General features: G+C 38.2%; 1 protein-coding gene and 1 long non-coding RNA gene across 7 annotated transcripts in view; one reads left to right on the top strand and one right to left on the bottom strand.

Moving 5' to 3' along the window:
• The window catches only part of LOC137857922 (uncharacterized), a 236,476-nt gene that overhangs the window by 88,424 nt on the left and 123,663 nt on the right, over window positions 1-24,389 (top strand). The window lies entirely within an intron of this gene.
• SYT9 (synaptotagmin 9) overlaps window positions 1-24,389 on the bottom strand; it is a 66,217-nt gene that overhangs the window by 14,630 nt on the left and 27,198 nt on the right. For all 4 annotated transcript variants that reach the window (XM_068685132.1, XM_068685133.1, XM_068685135.1 and 1 more), the window contains exons 2-3: window positions 21,385-21,736; window positions 17,942-18,488 (exon numbers count right to left, since the gene is read on the bottom strand). In XM_068685132.1, the coding sequence (XP_068541233.1) occupies window positions 17,942-18,488; window positions 21,385-21,736 (899 nt within the window). The remainder of the gene's footprint in view (window positions 1-17,941; window positions 18,489-21,384; window positions 21,737-24,389) is intronic.

The following is a 24,389-nucleotide window of genomic DNA, read 5'->3' as shown; positions in this document are numbered from 1 at the left end:
AAGTCTTTTGAAATGGAAGCCTCTTGAGGGTGGGTTTGATGATTTCACACTGCTAAAATACTTCAGTACAGAGTTGACTCTGCAGAGAAGGCAGTAATGCTTTAGAAATGTTGACAAGCTTGGGAACAGCAATGAAATGCAAATTGTTCTTTAAAGGAATGGGTGTTTGGAGAACTATCTTGAAAGAAAATCTAGGGGGAGAACTTCAATTGGGAAGCAGAAAAGTTTTAATGTTAGGTGACAATTGTAAAAAATGGAAGGACAGGTAGGTGAGACAGAGAGGAGATGCCTCACAGAGGGCAGTTTCACAAAACAATCCAACAGCGCAATCTGAAAGAATGGACAGTAGTTTCCCAAAGTGAGGACCAAAGCTTTTAATGAACAGCTGTCAATATAAGTCATGTCAATACCTGTATTTTTTCAGTAGACTGTAACTGACTGGGGTTAGACCTCAATTTTATGTGAAATACTCAGATACAAAACAAACAAGCAAACAAACAAAAAACAACATCACAACAAACATAATAAAACAGGTTACTGCCATTGTAGCACCAACCATTGTAGCACCAACTATTTCACAATACAAGGTAATCTGGGTGGGCTGACCTTACTGACGTAAAAACCCTTGAAGATCACAGACAGAAGGAGATGAGAAAATAAACCCTCATGGTTTCAAGGCTAAATCCTGGCCTGTTGTAAGAAGGGGGAGGCTAAATTACATATTAAGTGTTCAATATCTCTAGGCAGGCATGAGCTTGAAGAAGATGAAGCAGCAAATCCATTCTAACACACAAAATTACTTCTGCCATGAATTACTTGACAGTTACCTTTTGCTTCCGTTCTGACATAAATTGAAAGTAATGTTTAATTATCTCAATATCCCACTAATAATGAAAATTTCAAACACCTCTAAGAAAAATTGCAAGGGAGGAAACCGGTTTTGAAAAGAAGTTAACTAATCAAAATATTTTAATCCAGAATGTCTTGCCCATTAACATTGTTGCTTAATGTGTTAAAATGAAAATGTCAATTTAAACTAAATTTGTATGCAGACTAATGCAATAGCCTTTCATTTTATCTTGAGTTACAATGGCTTCACATGGACTTACAGCTCCACTGAAATACCAAACGACGCTCCAGCTTCTAGCCCCACTCAGTTACCCGTCCGTGTACAGGCACTGAAAGCATGCAGTGTAGCAGGGATGTGAGGGCACTATTGGGCCTTGCTGGCTGCAGATGCCCTCCTGCCCCAGCCTGTGGCCCAGGACCCCACTTGGGCCCAGCTACACTGTAGGATAGTGTCCAGCTCCCATCCACCAGTGTGCTCCACCAAGTCAGGCCCACCAGAGGGGTGCCCTCCTACAGGCCCTGGCCTTGGCCATCCCCTGGGCTCCCCCAGCTCCCGGACAGTCCCACAGCACCAGGCTCCAACACGGCTCCTAGTACCCCAGCCCCAGGGAGCTGCAGGCCCTCATCGTGCCCTGACACTGTCTTAATTAAGTCTCGCAGAGCAGCCATTTGGCAGAAAAGTGCTGGTATGGACATGCTGCTAACGTGAGATGAAATTAAAGCTATAGGCCCTATTCGCATTTCCTCGCTATTCCTTAGCACTGAATGTCATTCTCAGTGCTAGCATCTTGTGTTGTGTAAAACAGCCGTCTCTTATATCATGAATTCTAATCACATCACCCTGAGGAGGAGAGAAACAAGTATGTGGGTAGTGTTGAAAAAAGAAAGTCACAGTATCAGGGAAAAAAAACCTTTCCTTTTCAGTCTGCACCTATGGTGTTTTATGGATGGATCCATTATGATTACATTGGGTGCTCTCTGATGACTTCCTTTCTACTCAGGCTTAGGACAGATTGTATTCAAAATAAGTGATAAAGAAGGGTCATTTTTAGCAACCTGAATCTATTTTTGTTCTAAGTCTGTACAAGCCATTTTGGTTTTGAACAAGTTAATATGAAAAAAGAGAAAGTTCAAAAAATACATAATGTACTTGAAAACTAGAAAGCTACTATCAACCTTTATGTCACAGTAGCATGTAATTCCTGCTATTACACAGCTTTTCTCTGAGAAGTTTTTTTTTCTTTTTTTTCTTTTTTTTTTTTTTCTTTTCTTTTTAATAATATTTAAAATCAGATCTCTCTTGTTGGATTTTAGGCATTTGCTGAGTGAATCTATCTAATTTCAGTATAGCAGATATGGGGGTCTGCTGTACACTTTTCTGTGTATGTGCCCTGGAAGGCCAGGAGGCAGTTATTCTGCTCAAGGCTCTCATGTAATGAATGCAGAAGCTAGAACAGCATGTGTTCATTGTTAATTGTAAACAGATGGTGAAGAAGCGCTGTACCCCTAGATTTTGACTACTGGAGTATAGTGGACTCCTTTTGCAAACTACAATAACTACTAATCAGTGTACTGCCATTAATCCAAACTTCATCTAATCATTTTAAAAGTTATTGTGATATCTGAAATCCAAATTCAATGAAATCCCTGATGTGCCCTTTCTATTTCTCTTTCTCATCCTTTTTGGTTTCTAATTTCCTTAAAAAGTGATACAAGAAGTAATACCTCAGTTAATAAGGAATATCTAAGGCAGAATTTTCAAAATTTTCTCTCTCTCCCTTTAAGCTTAGTGGCCGTTTGATAGGTGGAGAAAGATGTGTAATTTTATGAATATTTCTCATATTTTTTTCTAAGAGTTGCACAGACATTTTCTTCATTGTCACTTTAGTGAAAGATATTTATTCTTTGAAATAGGCATCTCTCATGGTTTTCCTTGTAATTTTAAAACCAATCACAAAGTATCTCTCCACTGAAATTTCTTCAAGGGATTTGGTCTTCTAGAGATGACAATTCTGTTGTGTTATAGCTCCCCTCTCCCCCCTTACCCCCCCCCCCTCCCCCCACCAGTTTGAGAACTGCTCTGCTCTTTTTTTTTGTTTTAAAGTTTAAAGTTTTTGTAGAACTCCCTTATGTTTAAATCTTGTTACCTCTGAAATTTTCTCTGGTTACTGTTAGTGTAACTAAACACAAAATGTTGGCTTGTAATCTGTTAATCTGTCACCTGTAATGCACCATCCCCAAAAATATATGGAAGTAAGAGGAAAATGATGAAAAGGGATCTCTATGGCTTAAAAACACAGCTGAGAGCATTCCACATAACCTGCCATTAAACTGAATGCACAACTAAATTTAACATGCATTTTACTAGTAACACTTCTCTGTAAAATTACCCACTTTTAACAATAGTAAAGCAATTTCAATAGAAGTTTCATTTACTTCTTAGTAATTTATTTAAATGGGTCATGAAGAAAAGAAAATCACTGCAAATTTCAAAGTGAAGCAGCCAAGGTAAAGAGACTACTTCACTACTAGCAATTCTCTGTTAATGGATTGGGTGAAAAGGTGTGCAGTCACATTGCTTTAGTTGTCTTTGTATGGCCATTCATTGTAATTGCACGTTACATGGGAAAAGAATGTAATTATGGATGGTAAGGTTAATTGTACAAAGCACATTTATTAAATATGTCAAAATAGACAAAACACCTAAATCTTCAATACTGCAAAATTGTCTCATTCTATGCTTTAGAATCTCTCTGATTTTGAAATACAAAAGAAACTAAAATAATGGAGGAAGGAAGAAGGACAATAAAATTAATGCTAATGAGAGTATTATTTCAGAAGTGTGGAAAACTGCTCCCATCCTTGATTTATCAAACTGTGCTGCAAGAAGAATTCCCATTTGAATCAGGAGAGAAGTCAAATTATTTTATTTATTTTTTATTTTTTCATGGTGGGAGGGAACCATAAGAGATTAGGGCTTGATGGAGCTTTGAGCAACCTGGTCTAGTGGGAGGTGTCCCTGCCCATGGCAGTTGGGTTGGAATTAGGTGATCCTGAAGGTCCCTTCCAACCCAAATCTTTCTATGATTCTAAGGGAGGCTGTTCTTTTTCCTCCCAGAGATACTACTGACAGTTTCACAACAGACTGCTGTGTAAAATTTGCCAACTGCATGATGTGCCAATATGCTGTTGGTATATAACCCTCTCAGGGCAAACCTCCCTGAATGACCTGAAATAATGGCATGGTATCCGTGGTGATCAAGCAAGTAGGGGTTGATTTTACCAGTTCTCCTAGGCAATGCCAGAAACATTTCTCTGTTTCTCAATTGTAGCTGCTGATGCTGCCCAAAGGGTCATGCAAATAAAGTGACCCTCTTTTCTTCTGAGATTATTCTGCAATAATTGCCATTCTGACACTAAGCCACTCAGATGTGGGGAAGGAGATTTTATGCTGTTGCTGTGTATCATTCAACTACCTTGCAAATAAGTAGAATATTTTAACCTGGGAGCTGTTAAGTATTTTACCAATGTAGCACTACATCCACTTAGGAGCTGTACAGAAAAACAGCTTTGAATTAAAGCCGAAGACTGTGAGGAAGCTAAATGAAAGGGAAGGAAAAGAAGACAGAAATCTGTTTTAGAAAATGTAGATTCTGAATTCAAGTGTATCATTCAGGTACCTATGACATGAGCAGGTGAAAATGTGATTGTGTAGTATGATAACAGTTCTCTTTATGTAGTAGTACTTCTCTATCAGATGTGCTCATGCCTCCCTATTATATTTGGACAAGTACTGCTGGCAATTTTAGGTCCACTTTAGTGAACATGCACGGAGAGTAGTATAAGATGCAAGATAAAAAGAGAGCACTAAGTATAGATACAAGTGCTTTAGTACTATAAGTCCATAAATGTGAGTCAACAGAACTTCCTTCTCTTAGCGACTTTTCTTCTTACTTGTTTTACTTTGCATACACTACATGTACAATATCATCTAGAGAATAACAGGATTTTGTTTCTATGGCTAGTTTTACTCCCTTCCTGACGGCATCACATGCATTTGCATGACATGGGTCAGGGTGAGTTGCCCACGCTCCTGCATGGTTATGTTTATATCCAGAATAACTGGTGTTATTATGTACATACTACCATATGGGTAGGAAGATGGTTGCATTTTTAGAAAATCTGAGACTGACTTAGTATCCTGGAGTCACTTTAGTGCCTTCTCAAATTTTTCCTTTAGTTGTTTATAATTTAAACAATATGATAGTTTAGAAATGAAGAAAAGGTTGTGAATTGCCTTGTCCAAAGTGATGAGTTCACTTTAGAACTGTTCATTTGAGAATGAACAATGATTTTGTGTACACAATTTGACACCTTAAAAGGGCCTGACTTCAATTTTTTGGAAGTATGATTTGGAAATAATTTATGTAGTTATCTCTGAGCACTGTGACTCATAACTTTTGGAGCAAGACTGTCTGAAAAGAATGATAATGTCAATTTTTGTGTGTGTTGCTTAAGCACTGAAACGTTTCCTGAAATAAATGATTTGTGAGAACAAGAGAATGTCTGGATGGAGGTGAGGAGAGTGAGCATCTATTGCTTCATCTACTTGCCTACTTCTAAAACAAGCACACTTTTTTTTGTTTTGTTTTCCCCACCAAGATATATATTATGGCTATAGATATCACAATAGATGCTTTTTATTTGTTTTATAATATATAATATTTATGTAATATATAATATATAGTATTTATGTGTTTTATAATAAAAGCTCTGTGATGAGTGAAGTGTTTTTTATGGCTTTCCTAAGACTGCTGATAACGAGTAAACAGTAGAATTTGCAAAAGAAGTACATGAGAAACACAGCTGAGCTACTGAAAAGAATGGCTCAGGGTGCTCACCGCAGAGACCTTGAAGAACAATAACCTGTTCTGTTTTCATTCTATTAGGGCTGCTGCCAGCCAGTCAAAGTTGATGGTGTGGATATAGGACTCGGGTTATTTCTGATATAGGGATTTCTGTCTGCTTCTTCCAGGAACAGGTTTGATGGGTGACTCACTCATACTTTAGCCATCTAATGTGGGGGGAGTGGAAGGTGGAGATTTAAATCTTTGTTGAGCAGGACATTGTCATGTATTTGTTTTACAGAGAGGAAAAAAAAGGATGGTAACTTGCTTGCTCTGATGTTCTAGTGAATTTTTTGAGGTACACCTCAGGTGATTTATTTACATCATTCCATGGAGCTTTTTATATAGTTTACAAGGTACTGTTTCCAAACTGTTGCAAGAAGGGTATGCATGAAATTTGAGCTCTAGTGGGAATTTTTTCCCTGACTTCAGTAGAGTCAAGATCTCATGCTGGATACCACTCATTTTTACCCGCATAGAATGTTGCAATCCCAACAGAGACTGAAGTTTATTGCTAGATTATCATTTACTGTAAGATTCTGTGCTCAGTGGAGTACAGACATTGAAAGGTTTTCATTATTTTAAAGTGATTCTTTTCTTCCTGATGCTCGTAAAAACTCTCTAGGGGGCTTGAAACCAGTGCCAGCTGTTTTCTTCCTATTCTTCTTGTACAGACTTTCTTTCCCTATACCACATACATATTTATTTTATCATTAGGGTTGTTCAGAAGAGTTATCGTAATGTAGATCAAATGGTTGATTAAACCACAGCTGGCTTTTAAATACATTTATAAAACCCCAGCAAGCTTTTATAATAAAACATATAAAGAACCCTATGAATTCTGATAATAAATGTACAAATTAGTGTGGAAATCATTTTTTTTTCACTCTTCTGCATTAAGTTTAATAGTGTTTGGGTAGCACTTTTTAGATTAATAGAAATATTGCATAGAAATTGAGTAGAAAATATTAGTATTGCTGTTTGCCTAGCCACTGCTCCGTTTCAAAGAATTTTGCTGCAGGAAATGGAACAGGAAGTGTTAGGTAGGAGGAATAGTGGGCTTCAGCCACGTCTACTGTGGCTGCTAGCAATTGGTTGTCTGACAGGCAGGGTTACGTTTTCTGATGTTGTGATAAACTGCTATTTTTAAGATGCCAGATTTGGCCCAAGAATCTGAGTGGGGAATTTATCCCAATAGTTCATATAATCAACTGTGAAAACCTCCAGCTGTCAGTTGTTTTCTGCTTCCCTGCCCATCACAAGCAAGATGCCATCACTAGTCAGAAATCTTCTTCCAGATGGCGTATGTAGCTTTCATTTGAGTCTGCCTGATGACAGTAGCAAATGATTAAACACTCGCTAAGGTAAGCTGCAGCTTGTGACTACTGTTTTCTTGAGTAAATAGAACAAGGTGTTTAATCAAGACAACAAAGTGCCAGAAAAATGTAGCTATGTGAATCTCAAATGTCATTTTACCACAAACGTTATTAGCATAGCATCTTCATTTGAGCCTGCCACTTCACCAGACTACACCATGTGCAGTACTCACTCTGATGCTCTGCCAGGGAGCCGTGGGAAGGCGCAGACACTACAAGCGACAATATGCGTCATTTACCCACGTGAGAAGTCCCAGTGTCTTCAGCAGGTCTAAGTACAGAAGTTAATATATCCCTGCCTCTAGTGTTTGAGTTGGCATTGTAAATTGCCATTCAGTGTTTGTGAGGACCAGGGCAGGATTCTGAGGTTTGAGCATCGGCAATTTGAAAAAGGTAGTGGCCATGGGACTGATAAATCTTGATAAAAAAGGCTCCTTTGGATGTAGGTATCTCAGTTTTGCCTTTTTTTTTTTTTAGCTCTGATCCCAGAAAATACCTCACTGAAAGAAGGATGCCTTTGTGTCCCCCTTTCCCTGTGTAGTTTGGCTGTCAAGTAGTCTGTTCTAACAAAGTGAAAGAATTGAAGTAGCTGTGCATCTTTGTAGTAATCTGAGCAAGGTTCTCTACAGAGCCTCAGAAGCAGCCCTTGTGCTCTGAGGGGCCAGGGTCAAAGAGGGAGAAGCTGTCGTACATCTGTGAGGCCTTGCAGCAACAGTCAGGCTGGAATGACAGCTGCTATTATACTTTCAGACCATATAGGCAAATTTTATCAAAATGTATTGTATCTTTTAAAGGTTCTGTTCTTATTTATGCCAATCTGATTGTTTCATCTTTTATTTCTTTCAGACTACATGATCAGCTGCTAAAAGCCTCCTAGATTAGAAAAGCTATAGGTGGGTGGTACCTGACCAAAAGTCTTTAACACATGGTTGGGAATATGCAGGCTTAATCTGTAGCTAGTTCCTCTCCTGGTGCCACTTCATATCTCTTACATTTGTTATTAATAACATTGTCTATTTAAGTAATAGTACAGGGCTACTTTTTTTTTTTTTTTTTTTTCATGTTTCCTGATAAAGACTTCAGTTGAGTGTTCCTGCAGTATACCCTGCTCCATCAGTCAGCTCAAACCTCACTGCAGCTTCTGACGTTTTCCCCCCACAAAGTCAGTGGGGAGGTCTGAAGAGAGCCCCTGCACAATTATTTAGCAAATGGTGTAGCCTTCTCCAAATTCCAACAACTCTGTAATTTAGTGCTGGAGGTGCTTCCCAAAGAGCCGGGATTACTCCTAGGGGTTATTCCCCTCTGCACTAACCTGCACAAACATACTGTGTGTCTTGGTAAGAGTTTGGAACATAGCTGCACATCATCCCTAGGTTACGCAACATGTCCACCTATTGCTTAATACCAGACTGACATATATATGGAAAAAATGTTTTTCCATAAGAACTGGAGAAACAGACTGTGCATAGAGGAAGGATGTACAACTCTAAAACATACTTTTTGGTGGAGAAATAAATATACCTCATGGTTCTAATATCTCGTGGGGTTTAAAGACTAAAAATGGCTCGAGGCTTTTCACATAAGTACAGTGTGTGCTGATCAAAATGAAGAATGCTTTCAAATTTGGCTCCAAATATTAAAACTAAACTTAGTGGGATTTTGCAGAAATTTTGATGAATTTACAACCTATTTAAGTACTCTCCATGGCTTTTGCTGGAAAATAAATAAATAAATAAAAAGACAAAGCAAGCATTCCCCAAACTGTTTAATAATTAAATGTGTGCTTGAAAAGTGTTTTTTTTTTCCCTGCCTGGCTAAATACGTATTTAAGCTGAAAGTTATATAACCCTGTAGAAAAAAATGGCCATGGTTTCAATCTAATCTCAAATTATGTGCAGGCTGGTTGCAGTGAAGATCAGTTAATACAGCTGTTTCAGAGTTACTGCTGTGCGAATGCCCTTTGCTCATCTTGAAGAAATACTGTCTATGAATTGTAAAATACTAGAGCATTGTTTTTGTTTGCTGTTTCCACTAACAAAATTGCATGGTATAGTTGAAGGTCAGGCTTGGCTGGCCAGGATCACATTTTGCCTTTGCTTTTGTACGCAGGATGTATGTTATTGTGAGTTGCTTCACTGAGGGCTGAGTATTGTTTAGAGAGTGATTTCTCGATAAAAAGAATTGGCAGAGGAGGGTGAGAAGAAAGGGGAATGTATACTACATGGGTGGTTAAAGGCTCTTGCAATAATCTAGAAAAGCAGGAATTTAGGATTGGGTTTAGCCTTTTTTAGCATGTAGCTAATACATGGAGGAAAGTGTTCTTCACACCACAGCCATAGGGCTGGAAAGCAGGAGGTACATGTAATGCGAAGGCAGAAGAGGAGAGAGGAACCCAAGAATATGCAGCATTGTGGAGTTGGGGAAGAATTGGTGCAGAAACCAGGATTTCTATTTCATAGGAAATGGAACTCAGTTATATATATAAGTTATTTCCATTTTGAAGCAGACATATATAACTTGACTTGAAAAAATTTGCTTTGATTTAAAAAGAGCAGGGTGTTTTTTTCCTATTTCAACTTTCAAAATATTTGAATATACTGCAACAGAAAGGCATTCCAAATGCAAAATCAAAATATCTTTTTCTTGAGTTTGACTTCTCAAATTACCAAGGTCAAAATTATTTTTTCTCTCCAGAATTCTTTCACTGAAACGGTCCCATTTCTACTTTTTTTTGTTTGGTGGATAAACCCTGATGTCTGTGTTCCCAAGTTCAGTAAAATTCATGTGGTACATACACATATCCACATTCCTCTAAGTCAGCTTGGCCTTAAACTAGTCCAAAAGCCCCAGTAAATATTAAGTGAGGCTTCAGTGTTATCATAAGATTCATCCTGTTTCTGGCCATGCCTGTGGAGCTAAAAAAACTGTTAGGAATCACTTGCACTGAATTGTAACCATTCTTTAGAGCCACACTTGCAGTGCTTGTACCACTGACTTGGGACCAGCCTATCTGCACCTCAGACCATTGCTCTTCAAAACGTTTGCCTTTTGTTTCAGACTTCAGGCCATTCCCAAGTTTTCTCGATTGTAATTCTGACAGTTCGCTAGTTGCTCCAAACAGGATTAGGCATCCACTGGCTTTAAGTTTTCTGAAAATACATGTCAGTATTTTCTCTACTTCATACAACTGTAAATAACTTGATCCATCCCTTCTTTAGCCATGCTGAGTGCTGTTTTCTAGTCACTTAAACTTATGTTATTTCTAGGAAATCTACTCCTGCAAGTAATTAACAAAATCATCAGTCAAAAAAAGAAAACACAGAAAGACAAAAGGAAAAACCTGGTTTTGATAATGAAAACGAACCCATTTAAATATTTATTACAAACAAACAAACAAAAATTATTACAAACAAACACACAAAAACAGGAAAAGCCATGGCTAAAGCAGTTTTCTGATGCTGAAAGCTAATTGATTTCTTTTTTATCCTTACTGTGGTAATCCACAGTAGTGAGAAATTAAAAAAAAAAAAAAAGGAAAAATTATGAGATAAAGAATGACCATTGTGCTTTATGAGAAGATGAATATGCACTAATTTGCCTCTTTAAGGTAAATACGCTTACTGTAGTTTTCTGAGTACTTTTGGTTTTGGTTGTGTATTTTTATTGATTACTTTTAATCCATCTAAAATTTAAGTGTGGTGAATCTTACTGCTTGTGTCTGCTGCCTTAATTTGCCTAGGCATGTGATAACTGTTGCTGCTCCTTAAGCTTCTGACAGGCTTTAGTGTGGCCAAGATATTTGGGTCTGCAAACCCAGACTCTTCTCTTCCAAGAAGACTTGTATTTGCATAGCAAGGAAATGGGTACACCTCTGCACTGATTGCTTCCCTTATGGCAAAGACTACCTGATTTTCTTCAAATGGAATGCCAGATTAATGCTTGGTTAGGTCTTCTGTATTAAAAAAAAAAAAAAAAAAAAAAAAAAAGTCATCGAGTGTTTCTCATTTACTGTTACAGTCCTAAAAATGTAGATATAGCACTTCAACACTAACAGTTTGGGTTTGAATTCCTACCTAGAGCCACAGATTTGGTTCGTTTCTGTTCCTTCTCAAACTGTTGACTGCAAAAAAAACCAACACTGTAAACATTTTAAATGCTTCCCTGAGAACTTGCTCGATGTCATTACTTTTTCAAAATCCAGCAATTTGCCAAATGAGGAATTTTAGAAATACTGGCTAAAACAGCTTGACAAGCTAAACATTTTTTAAAATCAGAGTAGGTGGACTTAGTTGACTTACTGCCAGCTGCAGTGAGTGTAAACTGCTGAAGATAAGCAGTGCTATAGGTGCCAGGAATCTGCAGATTCTGAACCCAGTCTCACTTCTGCTATTAAGTAGTGCCCAGACTCAAGCAAGTCATGTCCTCTGTGTCTGTTTTGCTGCCCATAAGTTTACCACAGTATTTACTTCTTTCAAAGACAGAGGTTTATTTTCCTTGAGTTTTTGGGGTGTAAACAGTATGCACGTGTATTTGGCATACATTAAATTGCACACAGCCTCTTAGCAGGAGTGGTCCTGAGAGATGCAACCTTTGGGGAATTTTTTTTCTCAGTGTGAGGACAGAACAGAGTTTTGAACTGCAGAAAACATGGTAGACTTGGTCTGGCTTCAAAATTTTACTTTTATTATGCTTTCCATAAGCAACTGACTGAAATCATTTAGTCTCTCTCTTTGCCTCTTTTCCACACATACTGTGGTTGGCATTAACATCTCTGAAACAGGGAACTTGGAACTTCCTTCTGGTGATGTTATGATTCCAATTACATCTCAGTTATACAACATAAATGCCTAAAAATACAAATTCTCAAATCTTTCTTTCTTGGGAAAACTTGAGAATAGCAGCAGGGAACAATCAGCACCTCCAGAATGGAAAATTTCAAATACTTATGACTATCCCACTTTTTAATTCTCTCCTTTTCAAAACACTATCATGTGTACTAAGATACTGCTTGAATTATTATTTATTTATTTATTTATTTTGGTTGCTGTTTGTTTTGTTTTTGTTTTAAATGCTGACCCAGTTAAGAATGAAAGTTTCCATTCTTTTTTCTTACTTTCATTATTACCCTGCTCTAAGCGGGGGTCCTTTAAATATTATTCTTTTCTAGAGAGATCACCTGCTTAGAGACTGATGAAGGCCAAACATTTTGAGAATCCAAACAAACCATTATGAACCAGAGCTAGATGTCTAGTTCACAGAAATCCTTCTCTGTGCCCCGCAGCTGCCAGGTGTTTAACAAGCAATTATTTTTCTTTCTGGATTCACAAAAAGTTGTACAAGTGGTTACTGAGAATCTTCTGAAGGAGAAAGTTCTCATTCTTCTGAAACGCACTAACAGCTACCTGTCCTTTGTATTTGTTGATTTTATTTTCATAGAATAATTAAGGTTGGAAAAGACAAAGACTTTTGCCCCAAAGCCAAATATTCTTACTTGGTCACATTTGAGTTTGAAGATGGCAATCAAAGAAATATTAACAACTCTTTCTTCTTCAAAACACGCCATTAGTCTATAAACATTACGAAAAACAACAAGAAAAAAACTAACTCCAAACAATGAATATGTTTGAGAGACTACCAAACGATACATTACAAATGTTTTTGTAACCTATCCTCAAAGAATCACAGAATATCCTGAGTTGGATGGGACCCACAAGGATCATTGAGTCCAACTCCTGACTCCACACAGGACTACCCAAAAATGTCTGAGAGCATTGTCCAAATGCTTCTTGAACTCTGCAGGTCCTTAAATGGAGCCCTGCAGAACACCATTAGTGTTCTACCACTGGTCTCATGTAACCCCATTTACTAAAACCCTCTGAGCCCAAGCCCTCAGCCAACTGTTCACCCATGCATTTGCTTTTCCTTAATCCCTACCCAGGGCATCTCAACTGTGTCATTGCTAACTGGAAGATCTATACAACCCAACCACCTCTAGAATACAGTCTAGCATAATCTCTAGAACTGAATCCAGAAAAGCCCTAAAATTGGGTCTAGAATTTCTGGAGAGTCTCTCTGAAAGTACAGCACAGTTGTAGTATCACTTGCAGCAAGAGTTAAGAAGATGCTCCACATTTCATAGCTTGAAACTTTGCAGATAGATTCTTGAGTAGAAGGCTCTGCAGGATGTGGCCATCAGAGCAAGGCAGTGGGAAGGATTCCCTAGTTCCTTGCTGTCTCTTGGGTCTTCCTTGAATATTCCTGTCTTTGTTTGCTGGGCTCATCTTGCTTCAGATGTTTGAAATTGCTTACAGCTAAGGTGGAAGACTTGTAACACAAGCTACCAACTGGGTAAGATAAATGCAGAAAAGCAGTAGTAATGATCACTTTTTTTGGCCCACAATTGAGAACCACTACAAAAGGGAACATGTTGTAGTCAGTTTGGATACATTTTCTTGTTTTGCTACATTTTGGAATAACATTACATCTCCCTATGCACCTAAACTTTTATATTCCAACCACCATATTTTTAAAATGGGCAATTTTTTCTTTTTGATTAAAATATAATCTGAAGTATTTCCCTTCATCCCAGCAAAGCATCTGAGCTCTCCAACTTAGAAAGGTCTTACAAAAGAACATTCTTATATAGAAAACATCTTGGTGGCTATATTGGATAGATTTGAGTCAATTAATATAAGTGAACAGCTTTTAAAATACAAACAAAACTTTTTAGATTACCAGAACTGCACTTGTAAATAATGCAGGAATATAGATGCTTTGGAAGTGTGAGGAAAGCACAGAGCTTGGATTAGATTTAAAAACAAACAAACAAAAAAACCCAACAACTATATTTCTTATGCTAAAACTGTATTACTTTCTGTTTTCAGTAATGCACAATAGATATCCAGGGACAGTTTCATTTGTACTGTAACTCTATTAGTTTCAAAAGCTTGCAACAGAGATATATCTGGCCCTTCATACTTAGTACCAAAACACAATAAAAATCTGTTTCATTTTTTTTAAATAAAATGGATAAATAAAATGAATTCCATGAAAGAAATTTGCATTTATATAGCTCTTCTCATTGACAAAGGATCTCAGTGATTTGCTGATAGCCACATAAATTTCTAATTAAGAATTCTTTTTCAGATTATTTCTGCTGAAACGTGTCTTCTGAATCACCAGAACGTCAGGCTACTTGTTAACTGCATGTTAACTGTGTCATATCCCAGTCTAAACCCTTACAAATTAGGAACTAGATTGGACCCCACCCTGTGCTGGCTGAATCCTTTCTCAGATTGAGTAATCCTGCTGCATTCAATGAACCTACTCACATAGTAGGTGAGTAGTGTATTAAAATATGGTAGAGCTTACACCTGTACATCTGAGGCCATCCATGCGAGCTTCTTTATAATTCTTACCTTTAAATTTAGAAAACCACAGTGTGTAATCCTACTAGAAAAATATTAGCTCATTTTGCATCTGCAGCCTAACATGTTCTCATGTTCTGTAAAGAGCATCTCCTTTTTTTCTTTTTTCTTTTTTTTTTTTATATTTTCTGAGCCAGAACCAGCATCATCTGTCTGGTGGCTATATGAAAAGCTTATCTAGTTCATTTTGTGTTCATCTAAAGTTGATCTGCTTAATTATTTCTTCCATTAAACAGCCCACTGCTGCTGCTTTCTGGTTGGAAAAAGTGTCAGTGTTACAGGAGAGAGCTTTTGTGCTCAGAGACGCTGGGATTAGAAGAACAATTGTTTTGCTGTTGGAGATTTGTGTTTGGAGGCAGATTGTTTCTGAGCACGAAGGAACGTTTTTATGCTGACACATACCCATGTCATGCACTAATATCAGGCTCTGGGCTGGCAACAGGTAGTCCAATGGATCAAAACTATTGTTTTTAGATAAATAAGACATCTAGCATTATTAGAAAACAGAAGGCAGCATGTGGCAAGACATGTCAATTTAATGACATCGTTTGAAGTAAAGCTGACCTCTTGGAGGTACGCTGTGCAGCAGTCCCTGGAAATAGACTGTTTGGGTGGGCAAGAAAATAATTTGATGCCTTCTTTTTTCAAGTCACTGTGTCAACTTGGATGAGAGCATAATAAAATGGAGAACAACGGCAAAGAATGTCCTTGGGATCTCTGGTTCTTTGGTGTACCAAGAAGCACAAGGAATCAAAATGAATGAACTCTTTGACAGCATAACAAACTTGCCTCATGGCCAGCTTTGTATCACAGCCACAGCTTTATTTCTTTGAATGGCTTCACTGAGTAGCCAGTGGGATTCAGCTTCTGCTGTCATTCTGAAGTTATCTGAGCTACACAGACAAGAAAACGTGCTGAAGCCCGGTTTATTATGTGACTCTTTGAGAGTTTTGACTTGGTTCAACACTTTGACACGCGGGAAATGTTAAGGAGTAAGCTGAGTACTCCATCCTTTCATTTATCTGATGCGGCTATCTCAGAATTCAGATTAGCCCAAACTGGATCATGTCTCCTACTGTGAGTCATTTGCTTTGAAAAGGTCTCTCTGAGCTGAAAACCCAGTGACAAGTCTAGATTTTGGGTCATGTGTTCCTTTTGGATAAATGGGCTTCTGCTTCCCACAGGAATCGGTAGTAGTAGGAATTAATAAATGCCTCACATCTCAGTTTTGAAGTCTCTAATTTCAAAAATTATAGAAAATCTGAAGAGAAACTAATTTCTTTGGAAATTTGGAGGGAGAAGTGATATAAAAAATTCCAGAGCTAACCTTTTGAACAGAGATTTAAAGCACAGAAAAAGGAACAGTACAAACCAAAGTCACTCCACTGGTGCCTTCACTTTCCAGGTGACTGTAAAATGGAAATGTTGAGCTTGGCACACTTAACGCTGAACAAAGCCAGGCTTCGCTTGGAATGACTGTGATTTTGCTCTAACAGATTCTTTCTTTCCACTTGTGATTAAAGAGAGGTAACTCTTCATAGAAGAGTCAGACTCCTCCTTCCCTGACACTGCCCATGCCTCCACCTGTTACTCTCAAGCAAGGGAGCTGCTAAAGCTGCTGCTGAAGTTCCCTCCTAAAGTAAAAAAGGGTTTGTGTGGTGGGTGCACAGCACATTCCACCCAAAGATGTGTGATGCTGAGGAAGAAGACTATAAATCCCCTTAAAACAAGGACAGTATCAAATTGCAAAAAAGGAATTCCAAACAACAACAAAAGCCAGATTGGAATCCATTTGGTCTGTAATTCGGCATGCTACCAGACCAGAAAGGTATAAAACCTGGCCAAACACTTGATGAGTTCTGCTTACAGCGTAGGCATAATAAAAATCCTGATGCAAGTTGCCTACTTTCTTCCAGAAAGGCATTTGTTTCATGAACACCTGTGCTTCAAAGATGATTTCACTGCCAGGCAACCCTTGTGTTTATGCTAGAGCACTGGGGAAAAGCTTTATTCCAAGGTAAGAAAGAAGAATGTGTCAACTGAGGGTGACAGAATTGTTGGAGGTCAAAGCGTTAAACTTCCTTTGATTCCATGTCTAGTGGGCTTGGGGATTTTTTTCTAACTTCTGAGTACACTGCGCTGTGTGAGGGCAGCTCTGCACTAAACAGAACAAATATATACACCTATGGTCAGTACAAGCTGTAACTTTCAACCTCAGGTTAACAGGAGTGTCCCACTGCATCACGCAATGCCCTTCTAGGACCACAGTTCATTAGGGCAGCACACACTGGTGTTCTCAAGTGTACCGCCTGCCCTGAATGGGCAAAATTGGGCAGCCGAGATAAGAATAAGCTCATCACACGTAGGGATGACAGCAAGAATAGAAAAATTATAAGGTGAGGATCTCATTTCAGGAAATTAATTGTGTCAGGACATTCTTAACTTTTTTACAGTTTCTTACATTCAACCAAGCATATACTTAAATGCTTTCCTGAATTGAGGTCTAACAAATTTACACTTCTGTCATATTGTTAATCATGTTGGGTTTATTTGACTCTAAAATGCATGTTCCATTTGAGTATGGTTTGATACACTAAATAAAATATTTAGTGACTGTCGGCACTTGGAGCTTCATCGTTGTGGATTTCGGTAGTGTATCTTTCGCACTGAACATCTGTTGTCCGTAGGGTGTGCATGATTAATTTCTAATAGTGTTACAAGTAGGTAGGCTCATGCTTTGGGAAAAGAATAAAGGTCTTTCTTTTCCAATAGAAATTTTTGTAGTTTTCTGCATAGTTCCTAATGGGATTCTTTTGTTTCTTTCATGGAACATGTGCTGAGGTGGTGGTTATAATTTTTAGTTTTTCTAGGCTGACCAATAACATTTTTGGTTTGGAAAGTGTTTTCTGAACTCTGCTTGCCTGGATTATAAATGTGACATCATCTCACTTTAGGAAAATGTAATCTTTTAAAAGATTGAAGAACATTACACAAGAAACCTTGAATCTGTGGTTCTGGCTCACTATTATGATGTAATTTGTGGCAAATAATGGAAAACATAGAAAGACAGACAAAGTAAGAGCAGTAGTATTTCCTTAAGTAATTTTTAGATTGAGATTTAGAGGAGGGTGTTCTGTAGCTTTTCTATCACTGGGGCAATTATTAAACCCAGTACCTCTTACATAAGATGTTTTTTAATATATACAAAGGACAAGAAATGAAGACTGAGATGTACTGTCAGTTTCCTTGGATTAAGATCTAATTTTGAGAAAGAGAGAAAACAGAGTATTTTCCTTCATAAATGTATGAAAGAATTATAGTTATAATTAAGGAAATAAAATTTGAAACAAAACATTTCAAAAAGAAAAATAATAGTACTTACATTGGTGACATATTCAATATCCTTCCAAATATTACATTCCCTGGGAAAATCTGCCAAATCTAAAAAATTATCCACTATCACTTGGCCAATCAAGTCATGCCTGGAGAATCTGTCAAAGTCATACACTGAGAAATGGAGTTTCCGTGCATTCAGATCATTGTATGGGACAGTAAATAAAAAAACTTCATCAAATACTGGATTTAGGGTTTTTCTATGCACTTTAGTCTGGTGTTTTGTTTTCCTGTCAGGAAGCAGATAAATCTTCACATATGGATCCGAAGTTCCAGAGAAGTCCTTTGCTGGCAGGTTGATGGCCTTGTGTATCTTCACAATCAGCTGCTCTAAATCACAGTCATATTTCAGAATAAAGTTCAGTTTTCCACATGCCTTGCTATTACTCCTCCGGCCATCATCTGTGTCCACTGATCTTTGTTTATATAGCTCTGGCTTAATGCGGCCAATTCCTGTCAGTTGCTCCTGTTTCTGAACCTGCTGGATGTTGAAGTCAGGGTTGGAGAGGTTGAGCTGTCTCCGGATTGAATTATGCCTTAAGTGAAAATAAAAGAATTGAAATAGGTTGCGTTGATGACCATAAGAATCTGTACATACACACCAAATATCTTGTTTTCATTTGATGTGTTTTTGTAAGGTACAACAGGGTCAGATTTGTACTTCCTAGTGTTATAAAGTATGATAACTAATAATTGTCTCAAGCTAGTGGTATGCACTCTCCAAACCTGGCTGAAGAAAGTAACAAATTTCAATTCATGGACATTGCAAATCCAAAGAATCTGCTATATTACATTGTATAATGTAATATGATAAGAACTATAGCAGTTCTTATCAGTAACTATTTTCAGCTGAATCCTTTACGTTCATAATACTCATGAAATGAGTTACATTATGTAAATGGCAACAAGATCTGTCCTATTATACCTGTTGAGCTTGCTGATTTCTGGTGTTAAGATGAGGATGGACACAGAGGACACTTTTTGACATCTCTCCATTTCAGTTACTCATTGATCTGTGCTACTACCTCATTTTCAAGTGAACTGTTCTCATCTGAGATGGTTGGTTGACCACGCCATCAATTGTTTTGTTTTATTCTGTTTTGTTTTTATTTTCTTCTTTTTTTTTTTTTTTTTCCCCACTCATAACTGATCTAATGAGCTCCACAGTACTTAGGTTGAAAAGCTCCTTTAGTTTCATTACTCTAAGGAGAGAAAGTTGTTTTTAGCTTCGGTCCAGTGAGATTTATTACCTGGAGTCACTTGGTTATTGTGATTGAAATTTCCACTTCATGAGATAACAGAAATCAAATTGCAATCTCTGTAAGGGGTAGTGGGATGTGAAAGTTGGATTAGGTAAAATCCTAATCTTATGAGCTGGATTCTACTTTTTTTTTTTTTTTTTTTGGTCCTTTTCAAATTCAGCAATCATTCAGTGTATTGGAGTATCATGAGAGGTGGCTGAACATGAAAAGAGCACATGGAAAATGCTAGCACAGGATTAGTCCAAAGCTATTTATGTTGAATGTAATCAGCAGTAGTTACTCTGGTACCATTGCTCATTCCTCCCTTTTAAATGTGTGTTTATGCATGCTTTAAAAAGGAACAGCCTCTCATAAACTACCCTCCTATTTTCGTTCTTGTTGTATAGCAAATACATAATTTTATAGCTCTGTTAGTCATTTCCATGACAAAATGTTACCATGTCACAGGAAAAAAAGATCTATATTGCTCAACCCTTAAGCTCCTTGTAGCAGTGGGAGGTGCAGTTTATCCAGGGGAAGAATGAAAAAGAACACAGGAGGCAGCTCTGCCTTGCTGAAGTCAACCAGGACTTGGAGCAGGGGCAGGTGGCTGCTCTCTGTGGCCACCCAGTTACACAGGAAAGGAGCAGGCACAGAGGTGAAGGTGATCAAACCAAGGGTGCGGTGCAAGGAAGATGGGCCCCTCCTGCTCAGTGGAAGAGTCTTTCGGGGAAAATCTGGGCAACAGTATGGGGTAATGAATGAGTGGGGTAATGAGCAAAGCTCATCACCAGTTGGGGTGGGACCCGAGCAGGTCCTGCTTGTGTGGGCAGGGAGCCAGCATAACTACTGCTGGAGCGGGCCAGGCTGGGAACAGCTGGAAGAAAAGTGAACTGCAGAGAGTCACAGGAGTGAAGACGTGGTCCATGCACTGACAATGCTGAGGCATGTTCTTTTACAAATTGGGATTTCCACTGTTTCTTGTGAGATGACTGTGCATTTGTCATTTGATTGTGTATGAGAACTGCTGCCCTGTTGTAGAAGACAGAGCCTGCATCAGACTCAGTGATTTCATAATACTAAAGACACACAAGAGCTCTTGGCGTTAGATGTCGGATATGAATTTTCTGTTTTTAATGAATCTCCCAACAGGATTATTTGCTAGCGCTTTGAAAGCTGAGCAGCACCAGCTTGTACTACTGTACTTCTGGGATATAAGTCTTGAGCTGGAATTCAAACTTGTATGTGGCAGGAGTCGAGCTTGAGTATTCATAACTGTGGCTTTGAGCTCCCCTTGGATTTCTACAGCAAAATGAGCCCAGGCCATTCTTGCACTAATCTAAAGAGAAGGGGCACCTGGAGCTTTTGCTGCATAACATTCATGCTGTTTTGAAGGCTTCTCAAATTCTGAGACATGTTTTGGACTTCTGTCAATTCCTGAACTGGCTGCTAGCTGCTTTTGTGTTACCCATGTTCAGGTGTGCCTGCAGGAAAGAGTCTTGACTAAATTTGCCCTCTGAGATGACAAGAAAAGAGGCTTAGTAAGTAGCAGTTGGGCTAGGACCATACATTTTCTAGCTAAAGTGTATCTGCTTTGACTCAAGAATTTACTCACTGGCTCTTCATGCGCAAATACTTTTTCTTACTGTGTGAAGCATAACACACCCTCACACTCCCTTTTTCCTGTTCCTTCTTGTGCTGTTTCTCCAGTTCCTCTGGAGCCTTCATTGACTCTTGTTCAGTCACTTTTCCCCCCACAGTCATGACTGTGGCTAAAACCTATGATTATTAATTCTATTTCTAACTCCTGAAAGTGTTTCATTAGCTTGCCCTACTTTTCTTCTTTGGCTATTTTAAAAGTCTTTGAGGAGATACTACTGAGTGCTCAGTATCGCTGCTAAGTACAAATGGATATTCTTTACAAGCTAGATCTAGGGTGTTCATGCGTGTTCAGCTTCTGAGAGGAAAGGCACAAATGAGTTACTAGTTGATAGAAAGCTGGAATACCATTGTTATCCCGTCTTTTTAATCTAAGAGGTTTGTGTGCCTGAATAACTTTAATGTAATTCTTTAAAAAAACATGTCAAGTAAATTATGCATTTGTAATAGAGTGGTGTAGTAGATAATCAAGCTGTACTATTTGTGATGTATCTGTATTGATTGACACCAGAGATAAATTGGAGTTACTGACCGAGCAGAAGAGGTGGGTTCAGTGGTCTGACGATGCATTCGCGCATTGTGTACGCAGTTCTCCTTCGTTCCAGTTTGAGCATCTAACGGAATATCAGGGGAGGTGTGGCTGATCTTCATGGAGGACTCTGGATAGGTTGTCGGCTGACCCAGAAAATCGTCACTGTATTCATGGTCATTGGTCTCTGTATCTGTGTAGTTCAGGGATTCCTGTTTGTTGTCTTTGTTCCCAAATGGCAGGCCACGTTCTCGCCAAGGGATCCAACAAAGCTTCCAGGACACGAACAGGGACACACCAAAGAGAGCAAGACCACAGGCTGTGACAACTAAGGAGAGCAAGCTTACTGAGATATCTGCAAACAAGAAAAACACATGCATGTCAGATCGGTAGTATTTTCTGTTCGCAACTCTGCATCTCCAAGGCATACAAAATGGGAAGTAAACATCTCTAGATAGCAGATCTACAGAAATTAAATTCTGGTCCCTGCAATGGTCATATAATAGGAGCTCATTAAATATTCTATTCTTTTAAAAATCTTTTCCCCCAAAGGGAAAACAAACAAACAAAAAACTAACCAACCTTGTTTGGACTTCAGTGTAAGGTTCATTTTGATAGAGCTTAGTTTATATTTTCCCTCCAAAAGCCAGGTGAGATGAAGAGTCTTTCTAAATATGAAAAGGGCTGCCTGCTTTGTCACTTTACTTTCTACTGGTGAAAGAGCAGTGCCTACAGTACTTTTTTTTTTTCTCTTTATTTTCCTTTTAAATAGTGAACTTCCCTTTGTCTTCTTTAGGAGATCTTACTACCATCTCTTTTAGAGGCTGTATTATACTTACATAACCATAAACATTTGTGTATATGCATGTACATATGTGATATGAATTTTTTTTAGGTCTTTAACTGAAGTATCTTGTTTTATTAGTTTAATTCATTTCTTTCTAATATTAGACTCATTCTTATCTTCACAGATGACTTTTGGTTATCAGTACATGTCCTGCTGTTCATCATTAAGTTTAGGGTACTAATCTCTTTTCAAAACTGAGATTTTTATTTTTTATTTTATTTTAACTCCAAAGGCTCTTTGTTCTGTTGCTGAACTTCTGATATAAAAGGAGAGTAGAGGTGACTTTTTCTTCCTTCCCCCTCCCATCCACTCCCCTCTTCCTCCCCCTTTCTTAGCATTATCCTATACCATAATCATATCGACACAAATAAGTTGCAGCTAGGAGAGGCCTTTCTCTGTTTTGCTTTGTTTTAAGTTGCACATTGGGAAAATGACTCAGTGGAACAGCTGTTTTTATGGTTACAGTGTTTTTGAAATTAGTTTCTCTGTGGATTACATAATCGATCATGCCTGAAACACAATTAGTAAGAATTCTGTTTTACTGCATCAAATTATAAACAACCTTATCAAAGCAATTTTTCACAGTGCTTGTAGGTTGAGGATGTCAAGAGCTAGCCTAGATTTTAAAAGGGTGGCATGAGGTTGAATGGTTGCTCCTACCAGGACAGTTATTTAAGAATGATAATTCAGGTGAAACAGCCTCAGTCAATCTGAACAAAGAATATTTAAAAAAAAAAAGTGGAAAAGTCAATAGCTTCAGCCCCTGCTGCGAGTTTCATTCTGACTCGCCAGACAGATTAAATTTCCACAGAGCAGGGAGTGACACTACAATCAGTTTCACACAGGAGCTGTCCAGTTTATTTTGCATGCTGAAAACCAATTTTAGACAAATGTAGCCAGCATGGCTCTTTCTGTCCGTCTCACAGTTATATGAAGGCAAAACTCATTAACGGTAGGAACAGTACAGCACCTGCCTGGAATTATAGCAAAGAGTTTCAGAGCTGAAATTAATTAAAGAAGTTCCTCCCATGCATAAATGGCAATGTGGAAGAAAGAATGGTGGTTTGTGATATTTTTGGAATATTTACTGGTAAACACATCTGGCAGTGAAGGCAAACAACCTTTCCATATAATTACAAAGCCAATGAACTGGGATGTAGTAGTGATGGAGGACCTTCAGAATAAAGCAATTTGTCTTGGATTCTCTGGAGGAGAAGGAAGAAATACATCAGAGGTCTGCAAAAAGGTCACTTTTTCAAAGAACTGATTTGTGTAAATGATCCAGCATTGAAGGAAATGAGAAACTGGTAACTGCCAGAACCAGCCAGAAGATTACAAGGTGAGAACTGAACTCTATAACCTTCTCAGTGCCAAGAATGTGTGAAGGGGAGGAACAATGTGAAAGGCAGACTACCAGTTCCCTACCTTGAGGATGACTTTAGCAGAGGACACAGTCATCTAAAGAACTGCTTTCAAGAGGAAAAAATACATAATAGCAATATTAACTATATTTAATTTGGAGAGTTTGAAAAACTTTAGTAATATACACCTGCATTTAATAATGTAACTCCAAGAACCCTCATCTCATGACTTTCAGAGAAGCTGGGCAATAAACAGTTTAGGTAACTTGCCAAGCTACTGAATAAGAAGCCACAATTCTTCACCATCTTGATTTTATTTCTTTCTGAATCCTTAGGAACCATTTCTTGTGTGCATTTTTTATTTCTGTGTGTGGAACAGGGACAATCACATACCTGTCTTCCTTCTGTGAAAGACCATGGAGCTAAAGGGCAGTTCTCTAAGCTGTAACCTTTCACTGGCCAGTAATTTTCAGATGTTGCCCACCTGGCTGGCACATTTCAACAGCTTTTCCACTTAAAATATTTGGTCTATGTTAATGCAAATCTCCTTGGCAACTTAGCTGGCATATAATAATAATCTCCTGGAGTTTGTAAGTGACAAAAAATGTTGTTACTGATCTAATAGCTGGCCGAATGAGCTGCAGGTGTTAGCATTCCAGTGATTCTTAAAGACAGAGTTCAAAGGAGTTGTATCTTGTATTTTTCTTTCTGATTTCTAGTGGTAGTATCTACCAAAAAGGAATTATATTATGCTGTTCCTCCTGTAAAAACTAAAGCTTCTGTTTTATAAGAAACAAAAA

This window comes from Anas acuta, chromosome 5 (genome assembly GCF_963932015.1).
Source record: "Anas acuta chromosome 5, bAnaAcu1.1, whole genome shotgun sequence".
In the NCBI taxonomy this organism is placed as follows: domain Eukaryota; kingdom Metazoa; phylum Chordata; class Aves; order Anseriformes; family Anatidae; genus Anas; species Anas acuta.
This window is presented reverse-complemented; position numbering and strand designations above follow the sequence as displayed.